Consider the following 27,420-nt stretch of genomic DNA (forward strand, 5'->3'; position numbering starts at 1 on the left):
ATCACAGATGTCAGAGCAAACATATTTAATTAAAAAAAAAAAAAAAAGGCTAGAATAAAACATTTGGGAGTGGCGAGTACAAGAAGGGTAACCAGAAGGGGGCTCTTGACAGCTAGGCCAAAGGCATCTAGATTAACAGCGGGGAGCCACTTTAAATCCTAGGGTTCCTCAACGGTCACAGTGAATTCCTAAAATTCATCAGGTAAGGCTGAATAGAGCAGATTAAGTTAAGGGTGGAGAGGGCCAATGACATAGCCCAACTGGGAGAGAGTTCTAAAGTGAGAGGGACAAATAAAATCAGCAACTTGATCCTGACATTTGGAGATCCCAGATCTTAGAAAACAGAAGAGAGGTCAGAGGGCTATAATCTGCAAAATGGTCATAGAAAGCAGGGTCCAGCCTGGCAAGATGGCTGTCGGTTCTGGGCAAGAGTCTCAGATGTATTGTACAAAACAAAATTGGTGAGCAATGAAAAAATGAAAGCTTTTGCAGTATACTGTTAATCTTTAAGGGAAGCACTGAGCATTAAGAGTAGGAGTTCATTATTTATGAGATATGCACCTCCCTAGCTCCCCTCCATCCCCAACTGACATGGGAGGTTCTGCACTGGTCGATCAGAGCATTCTAATAGATGTGGTGTAGCTATTTGTAAATAATCTCAGCAAAGGTTACTAATGACATCTCATGTCATCTTTATGGATATAACAGAGACTTAGCCTAGATCTCAAGTTTGGTGGAGTATAACCAATTCTGACTAAAGAATGTAATTATAAAACTACTGTCAATGTAAAGAGAGGATTTAGAGGTCTGCCATAGGTTCTGTCTTGTTCAATGATCCATCAAAGTTTTAGAAGACACCGAAGACATGCTTGAAGAATGTGTGGATTTACACGAAGCAGACAGAGAAGTAATTATTCTGAATAACGTACTAGGAGTTCCCCGAAGTTCTTACTATTTGGAGCAATAAGTCAAACCTAGCAAAATGAAACCTCCTACAAAGACCTTTAACTTGGCCCAAAAACCAACCTTGTAAGCATAAATTAACAAGTATTTGAGCATTAGCATATATTCTTTTTTTTCTTTTTCTTTTTTCTTTTAAGTAGGTCTCCTTGCTCATCATGGGTCTTGAATCCACAACTTTAGGATCAAGACTTACATGCTCTACCAACTGAGCCAACCAGAAACCCTTTTTTTAAGTTTTTTAAAAAAGACTTAGTAGTTTTAAGTCCAGGGCGAGTTCAGTATGTCAACAATGTACTGTGGCCATACTGAATTTCCACTGTAATTCTGTGCTTTTGAACAGGAGTACTTAGGATAAGAAAAGTGGTATTCCCCAACACCAACCCATGAGTAAATCCTGTTGGGCTGACCTTCAAAATGCCCAGAATCCAACCTCTCCTCACCACTACTCTGATCCAAGCCACCCTCCCCCTTGCCTGAATTGTTACAACCTTTGCCCCTCCTCAGTTTATTCCCACCACAGCAGCCAGACTGATCCTTTTGGAACATGAGTTAAATCCCATCACTCCTATACTCAAAACCCTACAATAACTGCTCATTGCATTATTTTTTTAAGATTTTATTTATTTGACAGAGAGAGAATAAGCACACAAGCAGGAAGAGTAGCAGAGGGGGAGAGAGAAGCAGACTACTGAGCAGGGAGCCCTACATGGGGCTCGATCCCAGAACCCTGGGGTCATGACCTGAGCCACAGGCAGACACTTAACCTAGACTGAGCCACCCAGGCGCCCCTGCTCATCACATTCTGAGTTAAAGCCAAAGTCCTTATCATGGCTGCCAGGGCCGATCCCACAAGTTTTCCCATTACTTCTCTAGGCTCATCTTTTGCCCCTTTCCCTTGTTCACTCTATTCCAGCCACAGAGACCTCTCTACTCTTCTTGAAATATGCCAGACACACCCTTGCCTCAGGGTCTTTGCACTGAATCACTCCTTGTCCATATATTCATGTTGCTGGCCCTCTCATATTCTTGAAATTTTCACTCAGAAGTCACCTTCTTGGTAAGTCTGCCTTTATCACCCAATTTCCCCTGCTCGATTTTTCTCTACACCACTTGTCTTCTGCAAACGTAATTTACTTGTATTCTGTATTTATTGTCTGTCTCCCTCTGTTGAGATGTAAACTCAATGCAGGCAAAGATTTTTGTCCATTTCTTCACTGCTGCACCTTCAGCTCTGAGGACAGTACTTGGCACATGGTATACACTCAAAAAATAACGAATAGTCCTGCTCTCTCTGCAAATGAACCACCTGAAAAAAATGTTCCACTCCAGCTGACACACTTTAAAAGTAACAGAAACCATGGGGCGCCTGGGTGGTACAGTCGGATGAGCTTCTGACTCTTGGTTTCAACGCAGGTCATGATCTCAGCATCATGACATGGAGCCCCGCATCAGGCTCCTTGCTTGGTGTGGCGTCTGCTTGAGACTCTCTCTTTCTCTCTCTCTCCTTCTGCCCCTCCCCCATGCTCACTCTCTTTCTCTAAAATAAATAAATCTATAAAAATAAAATAAATAAAAGCAAATGAAACCAAAGCTCACTCTGAGAAGAATAAACTAGGACACAGATAAGCCCCTAAGAGACAGCTAAAAGAATAGGAATGAAAAGAAATGTCACACGGGAAAGAGATTACATTAGTTCTGGAAGATCCCAACGGGTACAATTTAACCAGTGTGAGAAAGCTGTAAGGAAGCACTCCATAATTCCTTGTAAAGGTCAATGTAGTCCAAAGATAAAATGACTTATCACAGGAGAAAATTCATTTCCTATAGATCAAAGGGGATAAGCTTGACCGGAAAAACGACTTTGCTGAGCAATCCAGGCCCCTGCAGGACTTGACTGTGCAACTGCTTAAGTCCTGTCTACTCAACAGAGCCTAGACCACAAGTACAGTGGCATGGAATCAGAGGGGCAGAAACGACACATTTCAGAAAGAGAAAAAAGGCAACATCTCTTGATGATGAACTTGAAAAAGGTTAAATGAGATAAATGGAACATCAAATGTGGATACAAATTTCTTATCTATATCAGGGGTTGGCATTCTATGGCCAAAATTTAGCCACTGCCTGTTTTAGTATGGCCCCTAGCTAAGAACAGTTTTGACATTTTAAAATGGCTAAATGTTAAATACTTATACAAAATATCTACATAATATCCTCCATGTTGCCTCTTGGCCCACAAAGCCTTAAAATATGTATTCTCTGGTTCTTTAAGAAAGAATTTGGCAATCCCTGATCTAGATAACTTAGGAGGATAAAGAGGGAGTCTGTGGTCCACTAGAAGTATAAGCTCCCTGATGGCAGGGATGTGTCTTCTTTTGTTCTCTGCTATTTCCCTGTTACCTGGAACAACCAAAACAGAGCAGTAGCTCCACAAATCTTTACTGGACAAATGAGTAAGTAGGGCAGTCAAATAGAAGCCCAAGTAGGAATTCAAAAACAGTGCTTAGAAGACTATAGTTTAATATAAAATTTATTTATATCAAAACTCACAACCTCTTAAGTCTTTACTATGTTATAAAATTAGCAGAGGAAAAATACAAGATTCTCTCCATAGATGTTGTAACTGAGTTATAATTCTTAACATAATGTCATTCTTTCTTCTCTTCAGGTAAAACATCATCAAAGTACCTTAACTAATTTAAAAAAAATAAAGCTAAATTTAGCAAAACAAGAAATCAAGATAATTTGCTATAATTTGTCAAAGGTTATCCCTTTACTTTTCCTATATATTTAACTATAACTCAAATACAAAAATGTTATTTATACAAAATAATTCAGAAACAAATCTACAGTGTAAAGGTGGTGATATCTGCACTTAGAAAGGTTACAATTTTCTTTCAAATTACAAATAACTTAAGTGTCAGAAAGAAAGCATGATGTTAGACACTGTTCAGGACACAAATTGGTGAGTAATAAGGTCTCTGTGCTTGATTAAGAAATTAGATGAGGACACCATAAACTCCTGTGTAATCAAAAACTAAGTTTTGGCGCACCTGGCTGGCACAGTCAGTTAAGCATCTGACTCTTGATTTTGCCTCAGGTCATGATCTCAGGCTCATGAGATGGAGCCCCACATCGGGCTCTGCACTCAGCATGGAGTCTGCTTGCATATTCTCTCTCTGCCTGCCCCTTCTAAAAAATAAGTAAATCTTAAAAACACACCCCCCCACACACACAGAAACCTAAGTTGTGAGTCACGTTACAAGTACTACAGGGAGACAGAAAAGTAAAAATAAACAGAATCATTGTGAATGTACTGTCCAGGATCTTCAAGGAGACAGAGGTGGGGCTGGAAAGAACAGGAGGCAGGCTGGGAGAGGAAGAGGACCAGGAGAGCAGCACCACACGTGTGAAGACACGAGAGCCTCAAGGAGATGCAGGAGGGCAGGGACACAAGGAATTAAGTGCAGAATCAAGGCTGAGTCCTGAACACCAGGAGGAGGAATCTGTATCCATGTAGAAAACAAATACAGACTACTGTATTATCGTCTTCAAAAAAAGGAGGCAAACCAATAAAATCAGAGATTTTTGATTTATTCAGATTGCGTACCAGGGAGATCGGAGAGAAACTTTACAGACAGGCAGAGCAGCTAGGCGGCTATCATCGGAGCCTATGTGAAGGAATTCAGTCTGGTGTAGACAAAATGAGATAAGTAAAGGAGGGAATCGTTTGTGAAAAACAAAAGCAAGTAATAGGGTGAGATAAATTATTAGTGATGGAGGTAAAAAGGAAGAACACATCAAAGATACTTCCAAAGATTTAAGCTGGGAGGTATGACACAGAAAGAATGGGAACTTAAAAACAGGACTCAATGCTGTAAAAGGGACATGACCGTTTTCATTTTATACAGGTGAAACACATGTAGCCTCCAAGCAGAGAGGCTCAGTACAGAAGCATGGGAAACAGAACAGAGGAGACAAACAGACCAGAGGAGACACAGGCATGGGGCTCACCAGCTCAGTGGCCAAGTGGGAGGATAGGTTCTCTAGATGTGTGTATTATTCTATGCCAGAAATTACAATTTCAGTTCTATTATCTGACCAAATCAACTGTATGATCAGATAATTCAGAATATAAAATAAGAATCTTCCAGTATGCTCTGTTCAAACTGGAGAAAACAACCTTGCTGAAGAGTTATATGGTAAAAAATAATAATGGTAATAAGCCTCCACAATAACTCAGAGCCAAGCGAATAAGGTAAATGGAAGTATCAAATTTAAGGTCCTGACCACAGCACAGAAAGGCAAGTGTATTACAGGGAGTAAGAGACACGCAGTCCCTTTCTGAAGTCAGGGCTGAAACACAGCGGCAGCTCTTTTGCTTCTCCTTTTATGTTTTTAGTTTATCAAGGACTTCTTTAAAAACTGAATCATGTCTGTTCCATTTAGATTTCGTTATTCAATCAATGATGACATGATTTTAAAATACCCATAAGAGATCTTACCATTCTTAGCACTGTCGAAAACAACAACTGAGACATTAGTGGAAGAGTTTTTTGGTTTTGCAACATTGACTATATCACTGGCAGAATGAAAAGATGGATAGAGAGAGGGCAGTTCCTTCAGTGTGATGTTGGCCGGCAGAGCTGGATCCAGGACAAGCATTGGCACCTTGATGCAATGTGTCAGCAAACACTCCAACTGCTTCTCACTGGAAAGAGATACCAACATTCTCAAAAACATTCTTGAAAAATTAATCAACATTGAAAAGCTTGTTTGTACATTAAATTTTCTAGATATTTTTCTATATCCTATAAAAATCATATTTAATAAACACGAACCTTGTCAAGAATATAAAAATAGCAAGTATGATATAAAATTATTTTAAACAAGGGCAGCTTTAGAGCTTTAGAAAGTGCTTTCAAACTCCTATTAATATAATTGCCACCAAAATTTACTAACTCAAAGGTACACAAGAAATTAAGCATTTCACTACCATTTTAAATTTTTTCATAATTCCAATAAGGTCTATCATTAGGCAGATTAGGAAGCAGATAAATTCTGTTCACAGAGCGTCAGCCTACCAGATACAATTTACCAATTCACAAATACACTGGGAACACATGACACTAATGTAAATAAAAGCAAATGCGACAAGGTTCTAAGATGAATGTTTGAGATATTTCTATCCAAATGTAAGGAATACTTAGAATAAACATAATACCTAAATAAACAATGGACAAAACACAGCTGGAGAACTCACAAAGTGGGAGCTGTGACTAGTTAATATGTAAACCTGTCCAACCTGAGTAGTATTTAAAGAAATGCAAAAGAAGGGTGCCTGAGCGGCTCAGTGGGTTAAGCAGCTGCCTTTGGCTCGGGTCATGATCTCAGGGATCTGGGATCAAGTCCCGCATCGGGCTCTCTGCTCAGCAAGGAGCTTGCTTCCTCCTCTCTCTCTCTCTCTGCCTGCCTCTCCATCTACTTGTGATCTCTCTCTGTCAAATAAATAAATAAAATCTTTTAAAAAAATGCAAAAATAAAACAATGAGGTATCACATTTTGTTTACTAAATTAGCATCCCTCAACAAAAGGGACTCAGTGTTAGTGCAAGCACAGTACAGCTACTCCTCTCAAACACTGCTGGTGTCACTGCAGGGGGGTATTTCCCATTTCCTCTCTGGAGGATTAATTTTATAGCATTTGCATGTGTCCTTATTCAGACCCATAAAAATTTACACATATGCTTCTTCCTCAGTAGTTTACTTCCAGGAATCTAGTCCAAGTACAAGAAGAGAAACAAAACAGGGAAAACACACACACACACACACACACACACACACACACACAGAAAATGTGACAGACCCAAATATAAGATCACAAAATATTTACAATAGTGAAATACAGAAGTGCCCAACATTTAGTAAATTACAGTACAGTTATTTTATGGAATATTATTAACTATTACAACTGAGAAGAAGCACGAAGATAATTTATGAACAGAGATGTACAGATTATATAAATTTTAAAATGATACAAAATTGTACATGGATCACAAATTCTAAAAAAAGATTATAAATTACAACTATAAACACATGCATGAAAAGGGAATAATAAAATGATCACAGTTGAATGAGGACCATAGAATTATGTGAGCCTATTTTTTTCACTGTCCTCTCAACCTTTCTGTAATGTGGCATTATTACTTTGACTACTTTAAAAATGTATTTATTTTAAAAATAACGGTATTTTAAAAATTTAAAAAAATTAACAGTGGTATTAACAGTAGTATATACAGTACTATTTTATAAATGAATATACATAACATAAAGAAATGATTCAGAGGGCACTTCAAGATCTCTAAATTCCTCAGGCTCATTTCTATAAAATAACCCTTGTAAGTCTAACAACTAAATGGGGGGAGTGCAGTTAACAGAGATTTCTGCTGGTCAGTGAGGCAATCTTGTTTTTAGGGCTATCAGAATCAGTTATGATTTAAATCACAATAGCCACATTATGATAGCTTTTTCAAGGAAATAAATTAGTGAAAACACTGGGTGTAAGTCATACTTTAAGTGTACCAAGAGAACAGAAAACCCAGAGAGATTAATGAAAACGACAGAGAAGAAAAACCTTAACATCCAGAAACCTAATCTATCAGAAACGGTAAAGCTTTGATTAGGTACCACCTGGCTAAGAGTTCTCAATCAACTATGCCTTTGGCACTGCTAGATTTTCCGTCTAATGGAAGCACTTAATTTGGAGGTCAAAAACTAGCAGATGAGGGATTGAAGAGGGACAATAAATATAAAATACTGTGTATTCAACAAAAACAAGTTAGAACCTGGAAGTTTTACTTCAACATTTCAACCTCTATTCCCGAGAGGAGAATCAAAACACTTACCTCTTCTTAGGTGGTTCTGTTGTGTTCTTCCCAAGGATTTCTCTAATGAAAGCAAATATATTTCATTACATATGCATGGGCTAGTACTAGCCCTAAATGTGAACAAGAGGTTACTGACAACATTGATTTTCTTGGTTACTCCCCTGGAACTAACCAGTAGGTTAAGAAATATAATGCTTACAACATTTAAGATATATAAAATTTTAAGTTTCAATTAAATATGCTCAGGGGCGCCTGGGTGGCTCAGTGGGTTAAAACCTCTGCCTTCAGCTCAGGTCATGGTCCCAGGGTCCTGGGATCGAGCCCCACGTGGGGCTCTCTGCTCAGCGGGGAGCCTGCTTCCTCCGCTCTCTCTCTGAGGGCCTCTCTGCCTACTTGTGATCTCTATCTGTCAGATAAATAAATAAAATCTTAAAAAAAATAAATAAATAAAAAATAAATATGCTCAAGTTATTATCATCACATACCTCCCACATACAAGCTTCTACATTTTACTAGTAAAATCAGGTTGCTAAAGTCATTTTCATGCACTGGGAAGGTATATTATGGTACCAGGTTGCCAAAGTCATTTTCCTGCACTGGGAAGGTATAATATTCTCTAATGCAAAGAGAAAGAGACATTTTGTTGCAGTGTAACATGGCCAATTACCTGCAACTGGGGAGCACCCATTAACATTTACAAAGAAATGAATGGAGAAATTCTCAACAAATACTGCTAAGGAATCAGAAAGGAAGTTACATCAGCCAGATCCCTAGCTCTAAAGGCTCTCCATTCAAGGGCATTGTACCTTTCCCAGGGAATTAACAGCTCTTACCACATAGTTATGTTGAATAACAAACACCTTATTTCATGAAGATATCACACCTGGGACTCAGCCTGAGTAAGCAGGAAGTCCAGGGCTTTCTTGGGAGGCTCCTTTCCCTTTAGGGCTCTCAGAGAGCAAGGCATCACTAGAGTGGCACAGTCATAAAATGGCCATCTTACAAAGTGAGGCCAGGATGTCACTAAAGTGGCTGAGTTCTCCTTGGGCACCAAGAAACAAGGGTCGGATACATGACTGACAACATCTTCTAATGGCACAAATTTGAGATGGGCTAGCAATGTTACCAGATTTTTGTTTGGGCAGCACTTTCCTTTCTGAAATGCACTGTTACTTGTACTCAGAACAGTGTGTGTTTTGTTTTTTAAAGAATCAGTTTTACCTCATTGCTTTCTGCTCCTCCTCCATCTGTTCTCTGACTTGCTGCAGTTCCTTCAGGAGTTCAAGATCTGTGCCATTCACCCAGGTATAAACCACATCGATCGGCATCGGCAGACAGAGCCTAGGGCAAACCCACAGGTCTTCCAGCTTACATGCATTTTTCCAATACATTTGGGAATAAGAGTGTAAAAGGGTTCAAACTCAAAGGTTATGGGAAAAAAAAAAAAAAAAAAAACCAAAACAATGAAAAGGTAATCAAACCAGCCAACCATGTCATAAAATTGCATGTTTCAAACTGGTGCTAGGAGACTATTTGTTGAGAACTTTCTCTGCAAGATGCATGCAGATCTTTATGCAGTTCTGCACCATTTACTCCTCACAACCACCCTGTAAAGAGGCTGCCATCACTTCACTTTAAGATTGTCAGGAGGTCTTGGAAACTCAGTTTATACTCCTACATGCTCAGTATAGCAAACAAGGGTGCTGTGATACAAATGTAGCCAAACAGATAAGAAAGTAGAAGCTAAACAAAATTACCAAAAAGGGAATTATCCAACATTCCCTAACTATGACCCAGTTCTATTTTCCCAGCCCTGTTTTATGCCGCAGCACTCCTTATTCCCTGCTGCCCCAAGTCCAGCCCCTCCCAGCCCAGCCCTCTCCTTCCCCTGCCCTGCTTTTTCTTGTCTTCATAGCACTGACCACTTTTCTAACATATTAAATAATTAACTTGTTACCTACACTAGTAACTGTGTGTGTCCTTCCTCCAGAATGTAAGCTCCAAGAAGGCAGGAAGCTTTCTGTTTTGTTCCCTAAAGTACCCAACCAATTAGGAAAGTGCCCAGCACACAAAGCAGCTCAGTAATCGTTAAATGAGTCAATGATATACATGAGACACTAGCACAGGCCTTCCTGAACTTGCCCAACTTAAGTTTCTTATTATATTTTCCTCAACATAAGCAGTCAGGCAGACATCTAATTCTTGACTATCTCACCTAGGTCTCGTGTTAGTGTTCTGTTCAGGTTTTACCCCTGCTGAAAGCTCTCCTTCCCTTTCTTTTACCAACCTAGCCAAAACTCCCCCATCTTTCAGGTCTATTTTGGACCTATGATACAGGAGTTCATCATGACTCATAGGCAAGTGGCATTTCAGCAAAGATGTGAAGGAAGTGAGAGAGCAAGCCATGTGGATAACTGGGGGACAAAAGGTTCAGAGAATGGGAATACCACGTGTAAATGCTCTAAAGTAGATACCTAACTGGCATGTTCAAGGGGCTAGAGGCCAGAGTGGCAGAGATAAGGGGAGAAAAGGGAGGAGCAAATGAGAAGATGAAGGTTAAAGGAGAACCAGGGACCCAGAGCTTCAAAGGAAAAATGAGGAATCACCTAATACTCAGCTATATGTGAAAACTGAACATTTACCAACCCCCCTGACAATGTTTACCACTGTCTGCAGAATAACATCTAAACCATGTCATAATCTACACCTTGTGCTTTAGACACTCTGGTCACTTACCCCAATAAAGTAAGACTTGCAAGGTTTTGTGCCTTTGAACATGCCTCTCCCTCTGCCTAAAATATCCTTTTTTTCATGCTTTGTTGAACCACTTCCTCCTTCCCCAATTGCCCTCTTCCCTCACCTTCCACAAAGAGAATGTACTGCTTACCATGCAGCTTCCATTATACTCTGTACTCTAAGGAATCCTTAGCACGCTATGTTGTACTAGTTTTTATGCATGTCTATCTTCCACTAGATAGACTATCTCTAGAGCAGATGTGGTACCATACATTTTGTGCCTTGTTGCATTAATAACTTCCTCTCTTCCTCTAAACAATGAATTTTGGAACACACACACATGCACACACACACAATTAAATCAAATTAAATTAAAAAAAAATAAAAATAACTTCCTCTCTTTCCTTTATCTTCAGGTTCTCTCTCCTCACCGTAACAATAAGTGAAAGCTTTCTTTTATGCAGTTATTATACCGATGGTTCTCAAATATTAGCAGGCATCAGAATCACCTTATGGCTTGTAAAACAGATTGTTAGGCTCCAACCCAGAGTTTCTGACCCATTAGGTCTGGCGTGGGGCCCCAGAACTTGCATTTCTAACAAGTTCCCAGGTACAGCAATGCTGCCAGTCCAGAAATCCACAAAGATAACTATTTATTTATATACAGGTTGTGGTTCACATGCTTAAGTTATTTAAAAAAAAAAAAAAAAAAGCTTTCCCACTAAAGTGCCAGTTCTGTATAAGGGTAAATGAGTTCCTCCTGGTCATCACGAGATGCCTAGGAATAGGGTCTGATACATGAGTGGGATTTAACATATACTTGTTGGCTAAATTAAGTTCATTCCCTCAACATATATATCAGTCTTTTCCATTAAAAAGAAATGTCTTGCATTGCCCCACCTAAATTATCCAAGGTCATCTCACTCCCAATAGCTTAGACCAAAAATTAATCTGAAAAAACTACTTTGGTGGCATATTTTTTAAGGTTTTTTTTCCCGAAGATTAAAAAAAAAAAGGATTGCACATTCCAAAGCTATCCTGTACAAGCAATTACCTGCTATTAGAAATTTTTTTAATAGAATGAGGAAATATCCATACATGTTCAAATGGGGAAAAAATTAAGTATATAATAGTTTTATGTACTGGCTCTAGTAAGTTTGTATTATATGATCAATTTAATTCTCTGGTGTTAAACTAACAAACTAGGAGATCGTGTGATCTGCCCAAGGTCAGTGAGTCAGTTGTTCTTCTACTATTAAACATAGCCACAGTGAGTTTGAGTCTTTCTTTCTAACCACGAGACCACTATATCTTAGTTTCCAGATGAAAAGAAAGCCTTTATCTTAGAGCTGAAGACTAAATAAGTCACCTATGACTCAGAACCAAAGCCACAGTGACAGTAATACAGCTTCTATTTTAATCAGTTTAGTTTGAGTATACAGGCACTATGACATATAAAGGACACTATGAATGTAGCCCCTTACGTCTACATTTTATAAAATAGATAAGAAAACTCAAATGGTACCTTAGATCCAAAGAGTTGGAAAAGATTTTACACTTAATTAATCTAACACCTACATTTTAGAGATGACTAGACTAGTCCCAGACTGACTTAATGCCTCACAAAATTAGTAGCGATAATTTACATATTTACTTCTTAATGACATATAGAATAGAACTTTGTTTTAAACACTTCTAATAACATTAAAAAGACTTGCAGAGAAACTAGCAAAATAATGAAAATTTCCTATAAATATTATGGTATTTTAAAAATATATCAGAACACGTGATGTTACATATGATGCATTCACTTGTCATCTTCAAAATTAGGTAATTTTGAAACATCCTTATATAAAAATCAAACTATATTTTAATGCAGTCTAAAATTAGGAGGAGAAATATTTAACACACATACACAAAATTTTTCAGAAAGAGAACAAGAATGTTTGATTAAAACTGCTGACCTCCATATGTGAATTTTCTACAGCTACTTTTCCTTCTCAAGTTTTGAAGCTCCTTCAGGACAGTGATTTCTGCAAGTGTGCGCCATCAGCATGAGCACAGCATAAGGCACAGTAGGTTGAGTAGGTGCTTGATAAATATTTGATTAAAAAAAGACAATCCATTTGAGCTTTTCTTAGGAAAACTGGCTAAAATGAAAACAAAGTAGGAAAACTGTATTTCATTAAGAATCCATGAACGAATTGTTCTCAAAGTGTAGTCACCAGACCAGCAGCTTCAGTGTCACCAGTGAACTTGTTAAAACGAAAATTCTGTGGGCCCCTCTGAGAACTCCAGACTCAGAAACCCAGCAGGGGGTGGGGAGGTGGGGCAGGGGCTGATTTGCATTTTCTGAAGCCTTCCATGGGATTCTGCTGCACACTAAAGTTTTGGGAACTGCTATGTTAAAGAACACTTAATAATTATTCATTTCGTACTTAATAATTATTAAGAACCCAAAAGGCTTTTGTTTATAGATTATAACTATTCATATTTGCCATATTTGAAAATAAAACGTTAAAAATATTCATTTTTTTAGAAGATTTTATTTATTTATTTGAGAGAGAGTGTGAGAGAGAGAATGAGCATGAGAAGTGGGGGGGTCAGAGGGAGAAGCAGACTCCCTGTCGAGCAGGGAGTCTGATATGGGACTCAATCCCGGGACTCCAGGATCATGACCAGAGCCGAAGGCAGTCGCTTAACCAACTGAGCCACCCAGGCTTCCCTGTAATATTCATTTTAAAACAAAAAACCTCCTCACATGTTAACATGATTAACTTTTTAAAAAGATTTTATTTATTTGAGAGAGAGAGGGAGAGCAGAGAGGATGAGGGAGAGAGAGAAGCAGACTCCCCACTGAGCAGAGAGTCTGACATGGGGCTAGATCCCAGGACCCTGAGATCACGACCTAAGTCAAAGGCAGACGCTTAAGGGCTGAACCACCCAGGCACCCCATGAACAACTTTTTAAATGAAAATAACAATATCTTCCAAAACAACAAAAAAGTTTAGCGAGAAGAGAAGCACTGTTTTACATTTCTGCCAATCTCTTTAAGGACTTAGTAGGAGAGAGCGAACACCTCAGATATTCCATGTTCAATCTACTCCCATGTGTTGTTTTGGTTTATAATGAAAACCCAGGCTCATACAGATATTTAGTTGGAAAGGAAAGTTGTATTTTAGCCTTTTCATGGGGGCCCCTTGGGGAGCTCAGTTTGTTAAGCATCTATCTGCCTTTGGCTCAGGTCACGATCCCAAGGTTCTGGGATCAAGCCCTGCGTGGGGCTCCCTGTTCAGCGGGGAGCCTGCTTCTCCCTCTCCCTCTGCCCTTTCCACCTGCTCACTCTCTCTTTCTCAAATAAATAAAATCTTCAAAAAAGTTGTAATAGCTTTTTCAGGTAATAGTGGGTTTTCCTCTCTAGTCCTACACCAAAGTAACTGGTAGTTGCTTAAAACTTAGTGGCAATGTGGAATATGAAGCTACATTAATGAACTTTTTGTGCTTTTCCACTGAAATCCATTGGTCCTTCTTGCACTTTGAATGGCTTTTTTACCCATGCAAGATTGTGTAACCTCTGTAACAATAATCCTATAACAATGTATTGGTTATCTGGAAAATAAGAGCTCACTGAGTTAATGCAGATCTGCTAAATGGTGCCGTATGTCTTTCTTTTTTTTTTCTACAATATTAACAAATGTGATTTTTTTGGACAATGCCACAGATCTAAAGAGATACGTCTTTATGATACTGTGAAGCTGTTAAGCCCACAATAGTAGAAACAAGATTTCCCAAATTCTTATTTTCACCGGAAAGCTCAAATGTTATCACTGGCAACGAATACCACTACTCTTCCTTCAAGAGACAGAATTGCTTTGTTCACTGTCAAGAAACATCTGCCAAATGACCAAGTCTGAGTAATAATACTGCCATCTGTCCTTTCAAGTTATGACAATGGTGTTCCATGAAACAGAACGGCTAGTCCAGCTTGCAACTCAATCACACAGGGCTTTTCCTCAAAATAATCAGCATACAGTCAGGTGCATTTCATTACAAAGAACACTAAAAAGATGTGTGGTCAAAGGATCAAGATATAATCAAATCAGTAACTTTTACTGCTTCATGGTGAACACTTTTAAGTGAAGCTAGCTTTTATCCTACCCATGTAAATGTGGGGTAGTGAAGAATACAGTGACTCATGCTAAGGTGTGGCAGTTTTACCCATCAATGCTTTTACACGATCAGTGCAAATGTCAACACAGTTAAAAAAAAAAAAAAAAAAAAGCAAATAACACGTTAGTATTGTTATTAAAAATAGTTTTGATTTCGCACATCCCTAGTGTCTTTGAAAACTGTTTTTAAGAGCTGTTAAAAGGGTTGCCTGGTGGCTCAAATGGTTAAGTGTCTGCCCTTGGCTCAGGTCATGATCTCTAGGTCCTGGAATCAAGCCTCACGTCAGACTCCCCTCCTCGGTGGGAATCTGTTTCTCCCTCTCCCTTTGCCTCACCCCCTGCTCATGCTCTCTCTCTCAAGCCCCTGCCTCGTCCCCTGCTCATGCTCTCTCTCTCAAGTGAATAAATAAAATCTTTAAAAAAGAAAGAGAGAGAGATCCTAAGAGAAAAGCCTAGAGTTTCCCTAGTTCACGAATTATTTGATTATCATGCCATTCTCCCCACTGGACGACACAATTCTTTACTGCAGAGTTACATCTCAGTGACTAAAACAGAGGAAGACTCAAAGACTCGTTCTTTGTTAAAGGAGCAAAGTCTGGGATGTCATTCACACATAAGGCACGAAGCAAAGAGTAAAGCTTAACATCAATCAAAAAATCCGTTAGCCCTTCCTCCCTAAGATATTCACGACTATAACAGTACATACATCCAATTAGCACAGTAAATTAAAAACCCGCTTATTCGACAGAAACCACAAGGCACTCATATAGAGTGAAGAGAGGGACAAGGAAGTGCTTCCAAGCAGGGGGCAAGGGCTCCAGAGCAACTGGTGATGTAGTCTAGAGGTTCTCAGGAAACTGTCAAGGTGTGCCAACTGATACAAACTGTAGTCACTTATAGTTTCACTAGGTTTTCTGGTTCAGTGAGAGCACAGGGAAAGATTTATGAGAACTATCCTCGGGGGGAAATGGACAGTCAGGATCAAGGAGGATTTTGACATTTAGACTTTTGTGGGGTTAACTACCCTTATGAGCTGCCCCACATTTGTTCTGGTCACCTATGGCTCCTTGCGCTGTAATGATTCACTGTGCACTGTTGGAACGGAAAAGAGTCAATAAGTACTGCATAAAATGAGTAAATAAAAAAGAAGAGAACTCCATTTATTTTTTAAAGTTAGAATGATGATTACCCAAAGAATCTACAACCAAAATTCATTAATAATGCTTTCTCTAGATCAGGGTAAGTTAAAAATGGAACAGACAGAAGCATAAACTTTTATTTTCTGTATTATTTGAACTGCTTTCAACCACTGACATAAACTGCTTTTATTATATAAAACAATATAAGTAATAATTAAAACAAAAAGGAGATTGCAGTTCATTTTAGCTACAGGAAGAAAAGGAGGATGTGAGAAAAGATTGATTCCACTCTGAGGTCTGTCTTTTGAGGGAGGAAAAAAATCTACAAGGAAAAGAAAGGTTGAAGATAGGTAGCATTCAAGAGTGGCTGCACCAAGAAGCCTCTTGGCGTTAAAAAGAAAAAGACCCAACCTATGAGGTTATTTGCTGCTCCTCACAGTGAAGCAGCAAGATGTGGTGATCACAGAGCTGGGTGAGGGGTCAGTCTTGTGGCTTCCACAGGACTGGCCCTGGTTAACAGAGTCAACAGAAGATGTCAACAGAAGAATACAGGCCAGGACATGGAAAAGAATAATACTGGCCAGGGTAGGCACTCGGGTTCCTCATGCTGCAGGGGGATGGAATTACCTTTACTTCACAGAACTGGGGCAATGATAAATGAGATCATGTAACTAACTCTGCAAGGCAGGACTATTCTTTGGGAATCAGATTTTTCAGTCATAAAATTTGAGGATTCCTTCAGATAGGAGTGGTCTTGAATAGGTTAAACCTTCTCTACACTTGGAAAAATCCCTTCAACTTCAACTCTTATATTTAAAACAAGGGTGATCTCATGACTCATCACTTAAAGTCCAAATAAGCAGCTCTCCGAAACTGATCTTCTTACCGATTCTGAAAGGACTTTCCAGCAATATTGTCTCTGTAGGAATCAAACAAAACGTGGTATTGATCCCGGCTCCATTCCAGAACCACCTAGGAAACAAAGGGGGAAAAAATGTTTACCCTGCATCAAATACTAAGAGTATAGAACTTTCGTATCATTTTAATTTCGTTAAGAATCACTAAAGGAACAGGAAAAGAAATCAAAATTCATCCATTCACCCCCTGCCTACCATATATATATATATATATATATATATATATATATATATATCATACACTGTGCTCAGTCTAGATATAAAAACTACAGTAGAAGGATAGTTACACAGATATAGAAATAAAAGCTATAGTTAATGGCCTGTGGGAGGAGGGGCATCAAAGAAATTTAAAAGGGGGGCCCGTGAGTGGCTCAGTGGGTTAAGCCTCTGCCTTCGGCTCAGGTCATGATCTCAGGAGTCCTGGGATCAAGCCCTGCATTGCGCTCTCTGCTCCGCAGGGAGCCTGCTTCTCCGTCTCTCTCTGCCTGCCTCTCTGCCTACTTGTGATCTCTGTCAAATAAATAAATAAAATCTTAAAAAAAAAAATTAAAAGGACCCAATATGAGAATTGGGTCTTACAAAATGAGTTCACAAAGTAGGGAGAAAGGGACAGAGCTGCAAGAGCATGTTCAAAGGCTGAGAAGCAGCAAGGGTGAGTGGTTTCAGGGCAACAGGGCAGCTGGCTTTGGTGGGAGCACACAGCTAGTAAGTGGAGAGAATGGGGCTGAGAAGGGAAACTGTGTCTATTGTGCCCTAGGTACCATGGGAAGCAGAGGCACTATAGGATTTTCAGGCAGCTACATGGTCCATCCAAACCTTGGGAGAGTCTCCTCACAGCACAGAACAAAGCTATAAGGAAGAGACTGACAAGATATTGGAGTGATAGCCTTACTGTCTACCAAGTTTCAGCTGATGACCTTGCTAAATAAAGGAGAGAATGGAAAGCTCCTATCTGGAGCTCCCTCATGTCTACACCCCAAATCTGTAAATCCACCAACACATGTGTTCCATATTCTTCTTCATTCCCTTCACCAGAGGTGAAGTGTCCTTCCTCCTTGCAAACACCCCATCTCTGTCCATTTGCTCTGGATCTCATCAACCTGTCTCAAGACCTTGTCTGTTCTCTCATTTCCTCACAACAGGACTATTTTCATCAGCCTATTACAGTACTCTCAGAAAAACCTTCCCTTCACTCCACACCCTCTGCCAGTTGTTCCTTCTATTTGAAATTCTCTCTTTCAAGGGCAAATTTCTTTAGAGTCTTCTATGCTCCATTTACCCTTCAGCCATTCCAAAACCACTTCTGTCCTTACCATGTCTGGGGTCTTACCAAGGCCTCCATGTTGTGGAATCCAGTGACATTTTCCCCATCTCTCTCTTACTCAACTGGGTAGCAGCTACCCAGCTCCTCTTTACTGAACCACTTCCCTAGCTTTCCTCCCATCACTCTAGTGACTCCTTTTCAATCTCCTTTGCCAGGTCATCTTTTTCTATCTGACTTTCAAATGTGTCCTTTCATTTCATTCCTCTTCCTGGAATGCCCTCCTTCCTGCCAAGACTTCTTCTAGCTTCCTACTGTGCAAACCATAGGATGCGTGGCCCTGGTACATTCAGATGACCATGGGAACCTCCATCATTTAGATTTCATTCCAGGCAGCAGAAAGGTGAGCTAGGGAATGATATGCCCCTCCATTAAGGAAACTTCTTGGAAGGGGCACCTACCACTTCTGTTTTCAATGGCCAGAATGCAGTCACGTGATGACATGTGGCTACAGGGGAGGCCGTGTGGACCCATGTGCTCAGCTATAACTGCTCTTTTCTTTGCACAGCATTCAGGTTTTCAATATCTGAACTCTGTCTATCCTGACAACCTTACTTCACTGGAATGCTTTATAAACACCCCAAATTCAACTAATAATCCTCCCATCACTCAATGTACTGATTTAAAAACTGAGGGTCTAATGTACCTTGTACTGGATTTTTAAAGAGAAATAAAGTAAGTTCCTTGACTTGAACAAACTGTACAGCCAATGATTAACAGAACTTTACTGCCAACAACTGCACTGAAGAAGGAGCACCTCATTTAGGAAGACACAAAGATTTTCCTCAAGAAGCAATGTTAGTAGTATTAAAGGATGAACAGAAGTCTGCTGACAGTTCAGCTGGGGTACTGAGGGTGTGTTAGAGGGATCTGCTACCAGACTGGATGAGGGAGTGAAGAAGGGGAAGAGAAGCGAGGTGATGCTAGGTTTCCGGTATTTCTAATATGAGTGACTGAAGAGACAGTGGGGCCACTTAATGACATAGGAGGAACAGGTGTAGTGGGAATGAGCACTGGTGGGATTACCATTTTAGTCGTGGTAGATTTAAGGCTGTGTGTGCATACGACTGGCCTCCCAACTGGACTGGAAATTCCAAAAGAACAGGGCAATGAGCTCTATGGTAGTATCACACATAACACCAAACCCAATGGCAGACATATAGCTATAAAATAACCATCTTTGCTAAATAAAGTATATCTATTTTAATAACATATTGTATTGACTTGGATCAACTTACTGAATTCAAAAAAGAAGTGATTCTCCATCAATATCCCTATGTAGCTGCAAAAGGACAACTAGTACATTATTTTTATAAAACAAACAATAAATAAAGTTCAGTATCATTGTTCTTGGCTCATAGTGCTATCCAGAAGATGGGAAGATAATATCAGAGAGGGCATACTTCACAAATGGCTGAGAAATGCTGATGTACTGTATGTTGACACAATGTGCTTTCCTTCATCAGATAAATTAATCTCACCATCTCTAAACCACTTTCGTGTATTAGAAAGAATAACAGCAGCAAAGGGTCCTTATCTATCACATTTAGGAATGTTCTCCTCTCCTATCAGCCAAGAGTTTTGCACACTTCAGAGAAGGTAGTAGGAATGCTTGGTTATGATTCAGGAGACACAAGGTTTCATCCCAGCTCTGTCACTTTTATGAGACCTTATGTAAGTACTCTAGTCTGTTTAGGCTGTTTCTACAACTGTTTTACATTTTATGAACAGGATCTGACCAAATTTCCTTGAAATCCCTTCCACCCCTAAGAGTATATGACAGAAGGAGGTGCAGGGCTGTGCAGCTGGCACCATGACTGGCACAGTTTCTTCCCTGAACCCACATGTCAACTGCATTGGGACACCATGTCTCTTCTCCTCCTGTCTTCAGCCTCCTCTGGGTCTCTTATCCCTGGTCCTTAACCCATCAACAATGAAACATGATCTTCTTCCTTCACAACCATTTGCCCTATCTGCTTAATCCCAACCGTCAACTATACCCTATTAGGGAAATCTTGCTAAACTCTTTAAGGAAATAAGTAATGTGCTATACGGGGGATCAAAAAGGAACCTTGTAAATGAAATGAAAAATCATCTGAGCACAAGTGGCAGATCATTTTCTTACACTATCAAGGGTAGCGTAGGAAAGAGTAGAAATTTGAATGAGCCATTATGAAATTATTCTGGGGTAAACTATATAAATATAAATAACTTTCAAACAACAAAAAAGCCAAAATACACCTAAGCTTGCAATGAGATACTGTTTTCAGCCATTATTAGCAATAAACAAAAGACCAGAAGAAAAAGGTTAGAGAAATACTACCTACTATAAAACAAGTCCCTTTCCGTTCACAAAGCCTTTCCATATTCTTTTTTTTTTTAAAGATTTTTGTTTATTTATTTATTTGACAGACAGAGATCACAAGTAGGCAGAGAGGCAGGCAGAGAGAGAGAGGAGGAAGCAGGCTCCCCGCTGAGCAGAGAGCCCGATATGGGGCTCGATTCCAGGACCCTGGGATCATGACCTGAGCCAAAGGCAGAGGCTTTAACCCACTGAGCCACCCAGGCGCCCAAGCCTTTCCATATTCTTCAGTCCAACCCAAATGCTTCCTCCTCAGAACTTAACTTTCATCTCTACTGCTTATTTGGAAATCAATTACTCATGGCCCTCTAACATTTCTTGCCTTGCATCCCTTAGCTTTTTTATCATTACTTACTTTCCCCTTCGTGGAAGCATCTTGTCAGACCAGTAAGTTATAAACTGCTTGGGGATACAGAACTACTTACAATTCTACTTATCATCAACTCATACCCAGCACTATTCATTATATACCATCTTCTTGTTCGTAAGTATTATCTGGTTACAGGAGGAGTAGCATTAAGACTGGACTTGGGGGTGGGGTACCTGGGAGGCTCAGTTGGCTAAGCATCTGCCTTTGGCTTAGGACATGATCCCAGGGCACTGGGATTGAGCCTGCGTCCTCTGGGCTCCCTGCTCAGTGGGGAATCTGCTCCTCGCTCTCCTTCTGCCCCTCCCGCTGCTCATGTAAGCACTTTATCTTCTCCAAATAAATAAACTCTTAAAAAAAAAAAAAAAAATTGGGTTTAGAGACTTGGGACATGGGACACCTCCAAGGGGAGAACCTCCCAGTTCTTCTATTTAGTAGCTGTGTAACTGTGGGTACTCAATTTCCTCAACTATGAACTAAGTACAAAATGTATTTTATCAGTCTGTTGTGTTTCTCCAGTAGGACAGTGATTCTCCCTTGACATGCATTTAAAAAAAAGTCTAAGACAGGAGTAAACAAAGCATATCTTTCTGAGCCATCATTTTTAATGGCAAAGCATTTAAAATATTACATTGATAGTACTGCAACATTTTTATGGAGAAAACCAGAAAACTGATGTGATTTTTATAGACAAAACGCTGGCGTTTAAAAAATTTCCTACTTGCCATTTTGTGCTATCCCTCCCACCCCCTCCACATGCACCTCTCTACACTATTCTTTGGGGCGCCTAGGTGGCTCAGTGGGTTAAAGCCTCTGCCTTCAGCTCAGGTCATAATCCCAGAGTCCTGGGATCGAGCCCTGCAGCAGGCTCTCTGCTCAGCAGGGAGCCTGCTTCCCTTCCTCTCTCTGTGCCTACTTGTGATCTCTGTCAAATAAATAAATAAATATAATCTTAAAAAAAAAAAATTTCCTACTTGCCATTTTGCGCTATCCCTTCCACCCCCCCTCTACACACACCTCTCTGCACTATTCTTTTCAGAGTATTTACTTTTTTTTGCCATGTACTAAAAGTGGTTTGTTGGTAAAACTTAAGACACAGTGAACTAGAATACTATTTACTAAAATACTGCATGAACTCTGAAATACCACATAAGCAATATATTATTAACAATTATAAAAATCATCTAGGGATGCCTGGGTGGCTCAGTGGGTTAAGTGTCTGCCTTCAGCTCAGGTCATGATCTCAGGGTCCTGGGATTGAGTCCCACATAAGGCTCCTTGTTCAGCAGGAAGCCTGCTTCTCCCTCTGCTTGTGCTCTCTTTCTGACAAATATATAAAAATCATCTAAAGAAAAAAAAATCATCTAAAGGTAGTTTATTCTACTAGTTTAAAATATCTATCACTTTTACGACTCCATTTTAATAATCATGGCATTCAAAGCATTCAAGATCAATTTTTGGTCTTTTTTCTGTTTTTTTTTTTTTTTTTTTTTTTTTTTTTTACAAATTGCAGCCAGTCAGTCTTCACGTGTTGATCACAGAGGAGGAGGGGCACACTCCCACATTCACCAAGCACCACCATGCCAGGTGCTCCTCTCCTCCCCACTGAATCCCTGCAACAAGGTACTAGCCGTGAGGCAGGCACTGCAATGGGTCATTGCCCAAAGAGAAGCCCCAGGCCACACAGCAGTGTGTAATGGGGCTGAGATGTGAATCGACCTAACCCCAGAGCTCATGTTCCTGTTTAGTTTCATCCAGGCTGAGCTCCTCTGACGCTTGCTTACACAGAGCCAGCTTTGTCAAACATACATTTATAAATGTGGTCATTCAACCAATACCAAAACTGGTTATGTTTATCATCCTTAATTCAATGACCCAGATCTCTTTCCCTGGCATGTTTATAAATGACCATAGTCCATAATAAATTTGTTTTGCCCCCAGTATTTTTAGAATGTCTAACAGTCCTTTAACTGGCTCGTGCACACAAATACTAAAAATTGTGGATGATAAACTTTATTTAAAGTTATAAAACTGGTACATGCATTGGCTGAAGATTTTTACAATCCTAGAACAAGTTCAAATGCATGCCTGTGTAAGAATAACAGTTACTGAGACACAAGCCTCATAATCCTTTGTATCAGAAGAATTCCCCGCTTAAGGAAAAGAGGAAGGTAATTATCTAGAAGAGAACTGGTGTACAGTGCAATGATCACAAGATTTACAATCAGAAGACAGGAGTTTCAATCTGACGCCTATCAATAAATGACCTAGGGCATTTGTTGATTCTTAACTTCTTCCCTTGTAGAATGAAGGTAGGAATGCCATGTATGTCACATAATTATTCTGATGAATAAATAAGATGTGCAGATCATACAGGGCTGTACAGCAATACTTTCATGCAAGCTGTTCACGTGTTCATCCTGCAATATCTTTACCTGTTTAAGTATCTGTCTAAACCTCTGTGAGTAACTCAAAGCCAAAAACTTGATCTCTAATTTTCATTCCCAGAACCTTGCACAGTGCCTAGCACAAAACCAATAAATCTTCTAGAATGAATAAATATGGCTACTAGTTTCATAAAGCAAACATTCTGGAACAGCTGACACGAAATGGTTTCTTTCCAGGACTTTCTGCCTTTGGATTCATTCCAGGATACTCAAGGTAAAAACTAAAGGCTAGAGTTAATAAAGAGACAACAGCAGGCTAAGCACACAAGGGTATAAAACTCTGTAAAAGCAAATGTCCTGGGGCTCCTGGGTGGCTCAGTGGGTTAAGCCTCTGCCTTGGGCACAGGTCATGATCTCAGGGTCCTGGGATCGAGCCCCGCATGGGGCTCTCTGCTCAGCAGTGAGCCTGCTTCCTCCTCTCTCTGCCTGCCTCTCTGCCTACTTGTGATCTCTCTCTCTCTCTCTGTCAAATAAATAAATAAAATCTTTAAAAAAAATAAATAAATAAAATAAAATAAAATAAAAAAATAAAAGCAAATGTCCCTTTTTCAATTTTCCAAGTGTAGAAATGAGACATGCAGGATGTATGGGTAGCTCAGTCAGTTAAGTGACTGACTCTTGATCTAAAGGTTTTGAGTTCAGGGCCCCACGGTGGGCTCCATGCTAGGTGTTGAGCCTACTTTAAAGAAGAAAGAAAAAAAAAATTAGATGGAAAAAAAAATGTGACATTGGTACCCTGTACTGTTTCACAGGGTACTATAAAAATTTCCAACCTCACAGTAAAAACCCTAAGTAGCAATGACAGAGCTATTCACACACTAATAATGATACTCGAAGTTTATAATATTCCCCCCAAAAAGAAGTTTAAAATAGTCCCAGATTACAACATGTTCTTCACAATTTCTGAAAACAAAATTTTTCATTAAGAGGCATTACAAGAGAGACCAAGATATCTTAAAGATATTCTAGGCTTTATCTTTTCTACTCACTCTCCTCTTCTTGATACCAATCAGGAAGTCAACGATGATGAAGATCATCACCATCCGGGCTGCTATGACAAAGTATCATAGACTGGTATCTTATAAACAATAGGAATGTATTTCTCACAATTCTGGAGACTGGAAGACCAAAATCAAGGTACCAGCAGACTGGGTGTCTGCTGAGAGCCTACTTTCTGTTTCAGACTGCCTTCTCCTTGTGTCACCTTACATGGCAGGAGGGTAAGGAAGCTCTCTGGGGTCTCTTTGTAAGGGCACTAATTTTCAACCTCATGACATAATCCCCTCCCAAAGGCCCCAGCTGCTAACACTGTCACATTGGAGATAAGGTTCAACATATAAATTTTGAGAGGTCACAACCATTCAGTCTATAGCATTTAGCAAAGTGACTAAAATAAGTAATTAACCCATTTCATATTAGGAGTTGAATGGTTATTAAAACTGGGTTGACTTCCCCCATTTCACATAAAGGAAATGATCCAAATCCAGGATGCATGACCACTATTTATTCAAACATTAATTAAACTCAGAAACACTTTCCTAGACCATTCCTACCTTCTTTGAATCCTTCAGAGAATTAGACACACATCATGTATTTGCTGAACATTTTAAAGAGCACAAAATGGAAATCAGGCCTCTGTCCTCAAGGAGCTGATACCCCTGTTAAGGACTATTTACTAGCATAAAATGATTAAGGAATATTTACTGTTCAGCTTTCAAATGAGTACAGAATGAAAGAGATAACTCACAGGAAAAATAATAGTCAAGGACAGGGTTAATCATGACAGCTTAATAAAATCTCTCTCCTTTTCCCAGGACACAAAACTGAGATTTTTAAGGAAATAAAGGAGCAGAGAAAGGGAGAGGATTGTTTGCCACAGGGATAGTGGGGGTGGGAGCAAAATAATGAAGGAAATCATACTAAAAAGTAGAATTAAAAACGTTAAACCTTTGACAGTTCATTGTAAAAAAAAATTATTTTGAAAGGGGGGGGGAACAAAAAAAAAAAACCTCCTGTAACCACACTTAAATAAAAGTAAAAGTTAAAAAAAAAAAAAAAAAAAAAAAAGCCTACCAAAGATATTTACAAAATGTATTCAAGCAGACTTTTTGGGTATACACAGATTTACTTGTTTTACTGGCCAGCGTTTATAGAACTCTGGTCAGAGTTTTACTGGTCAGAGTTTATGGAATCACAGAATTGCATAGGATGGACTTGAAATCCAGTGCTCTACTCTGCAAGCCAATGTCTGAACTCTGCTATAATGTCGTGGTAAAGTTTCTTAACCTATGAGTTTAGATCTGCACTGTTCAAAATGGTGTACCCTAGACACTATGGTTATCTAAATTAAGATTAAATAGGGGTGCCTGGGTGGCTCAGTCATTAAGCGTCTGCCTTCAGCTCAGGTCATGATCCCAGAGTCCTGGGACAGAGCCCCCCAACAGGCTCCCTGCTCAGCAGAGGGCCTGCTTCTCCCTCTTCCACTCCCCCTGCTTGTGTTCCCTCTCTTGTTGTGTCTCTCTCTCTGTTAAATAAATAAAATCTTAAATTAAAAAAAAAAAGACTAAATAAAATTAAATAAAAAGCTCAGTACCTTAGTCACACCAGTCACATTTCAAGCACTCATAGGGTTAGTGGCTACTGTTTGGAACAGTTCAGAATTACAGAATACTTTCATCACTGCACAAACTTCCACTGGATCATGTTATGGTTATCCAATCCTTAAAGTTAAGCAAGAATCATACAAGGAAGCCCCAGTTTTGTGATTTTAGACAAGTCACTTAAACATAAGTGCCAAATGTAAAATTTAAGTAATATTTATCCTACAAGGGGTTGTTAAAAAAAAAAAAAAGTGAGCAAATATATATCCACAAAGTACAATAGAAAATATAAGATATTAAGACTATGAAAACACACTGACCTTATTTAGCCTCTCAAAGGGCTCACAGTTTGCTCGGAAGACAAATACGAGACAAATAATTACAATATATTATATGAAAAATATAACCAAAATATGAATGAAGTGTAGTTGAACCTGCTATTTCCACCATAACTATTAAACCAGGAACAAAAACTAGTCAAATGAAGGTTTCTTTTTTAATTTTATTTTGGTAAATTTAATTAAATAAAAATTTAATTTAAATAAAAAAGTTTAGTGAAATGAGATAGTTTTACAAAATATCTGCTTGTGATACTGCGCTTACTGCTATCAACAAACAAATTTTATCTTGTACTATTTGCTACATGAAAACATTTTTTTAAATACACCAAGAAGAGATCTCTTTTTTATGAGTCACAAGTGCATAAAAATCATAAATTAGTTGAAAAGTATGTTATAGATTTTTAAATAGCTGCAAAGCCATTTTAAAAAAATCTCCCCTTTCCTGAAAGGCAGTTAGGATTATGTATCAAAGGACCAAACAAAATGTCTTTTGTTCTGGCTAACTCTACCTCTGATTTATACGTGCCAAGGAAATCATCACAGATGTACCCAAAGACCTGCATAAATATGATAATGTCCATTATTAGTTATAAAAATAAAACCTGAAAATAGTATCTAATAATTAAACAATAGGTAATCAGGAAAATAAAGTACAGTCAAACAAATATTATGAAGCTATTAAAAAAAAGCCTTATTTTCAGGGCATCTTGGTGGCTCAGTCAGTTAAGTGTGTTTTGTAGGCTCAGGTCACGATCCCAGGGTTCTGGGATTAAGCCCCACATCCATCAGGCTCCTCTCTCAGCAGGGAGCCTGCTTTTTCCTCTCCCTGCCTCTCCCTCTGCTTGTGTGCTTGCTCTCTCTCTCTCTCTCTCATCAAATAAATGGAAAATTTTTTAAAAATCTTATTTTCAAATAATTATTAAAAATTAGTTACTTAATTCAGTAACTCAATAAATATTGTGAGGTACTGTTCTAGACTCTGAGGATTCAGCAATGACCAAAACAAAGTATCTTCCTTTGTGGAGCATACAGAATATGAAAGGATAAAGTGTTTAATTAAATATTATGTGAAAAAAGCAATTATCAAAACTTATCAGTCTGAAGCAAGATGTCATCAAAATGGCAGAGTAAGCAACTCCAATCTCTCATCCCCCCCACCTGCCTCAGAAGCACTG

General features: G+C 39.1%; 1 protein-coding gene across 4 annotated transcripts in view; it reads right to left on the reverse strand.

Annotated features, from left to right (window-relative positions):
* Window positions 1-27,420, reverse strand: part of GNPTAB (N-acetylglucosamine-1-phosphate transferase subunits alpha and beta) — a 76,962-nt gene that overhangs the window by 33,161 nt on the left and 16,381 nt on the right. For 2 of the 4 annotated variants that reach the window (XM_032844291.1, XM_032844290.1), the window contains exons 2-5: window positions 16,777-16,862; window positions 9,068-9,187; window positions 7,865-7,906; window positions 5,466-5,671 (exon numbers count right to left, since the gene is read on the reverse strand). In XM_032844291.1, the coding sequence (XP_032700182.1) occupies window positions 5,466-5,671; window positions 7,865-7,906; window positions 9,068-9,187; window positions 16,777-16,862 (454 nt within the window). Of the gene's footprint in view, window positions 1-5,465; window positions 5,672-7,864; window positions 7,907-9,067; window positions 9,188-16,776; window positions 16,863-18,678; window positions 18,683-26,224; window positions 26,257-27,420 lie in introns of all 4 variants that reach the window. The other 2 variants (XM_032844293.1, XM_032844294.1) reach the window with 2 other exon arrangements.

This window comes from Lontra canadensis, unplaced genomic scaffold (genome assembly GCF_010015895.1).
Source record: "Lontra canadensis isolate GAN:19392208 unplaced genomic scaffold, GSC_riverotter_1.0 scaffold150, whole genome shotgun sequence".
NCBI lineage: Eukaryota > Metazoa > Chordata > Mammalia > Carnivora > Mustelidae > Lontra > Lontra canadensis.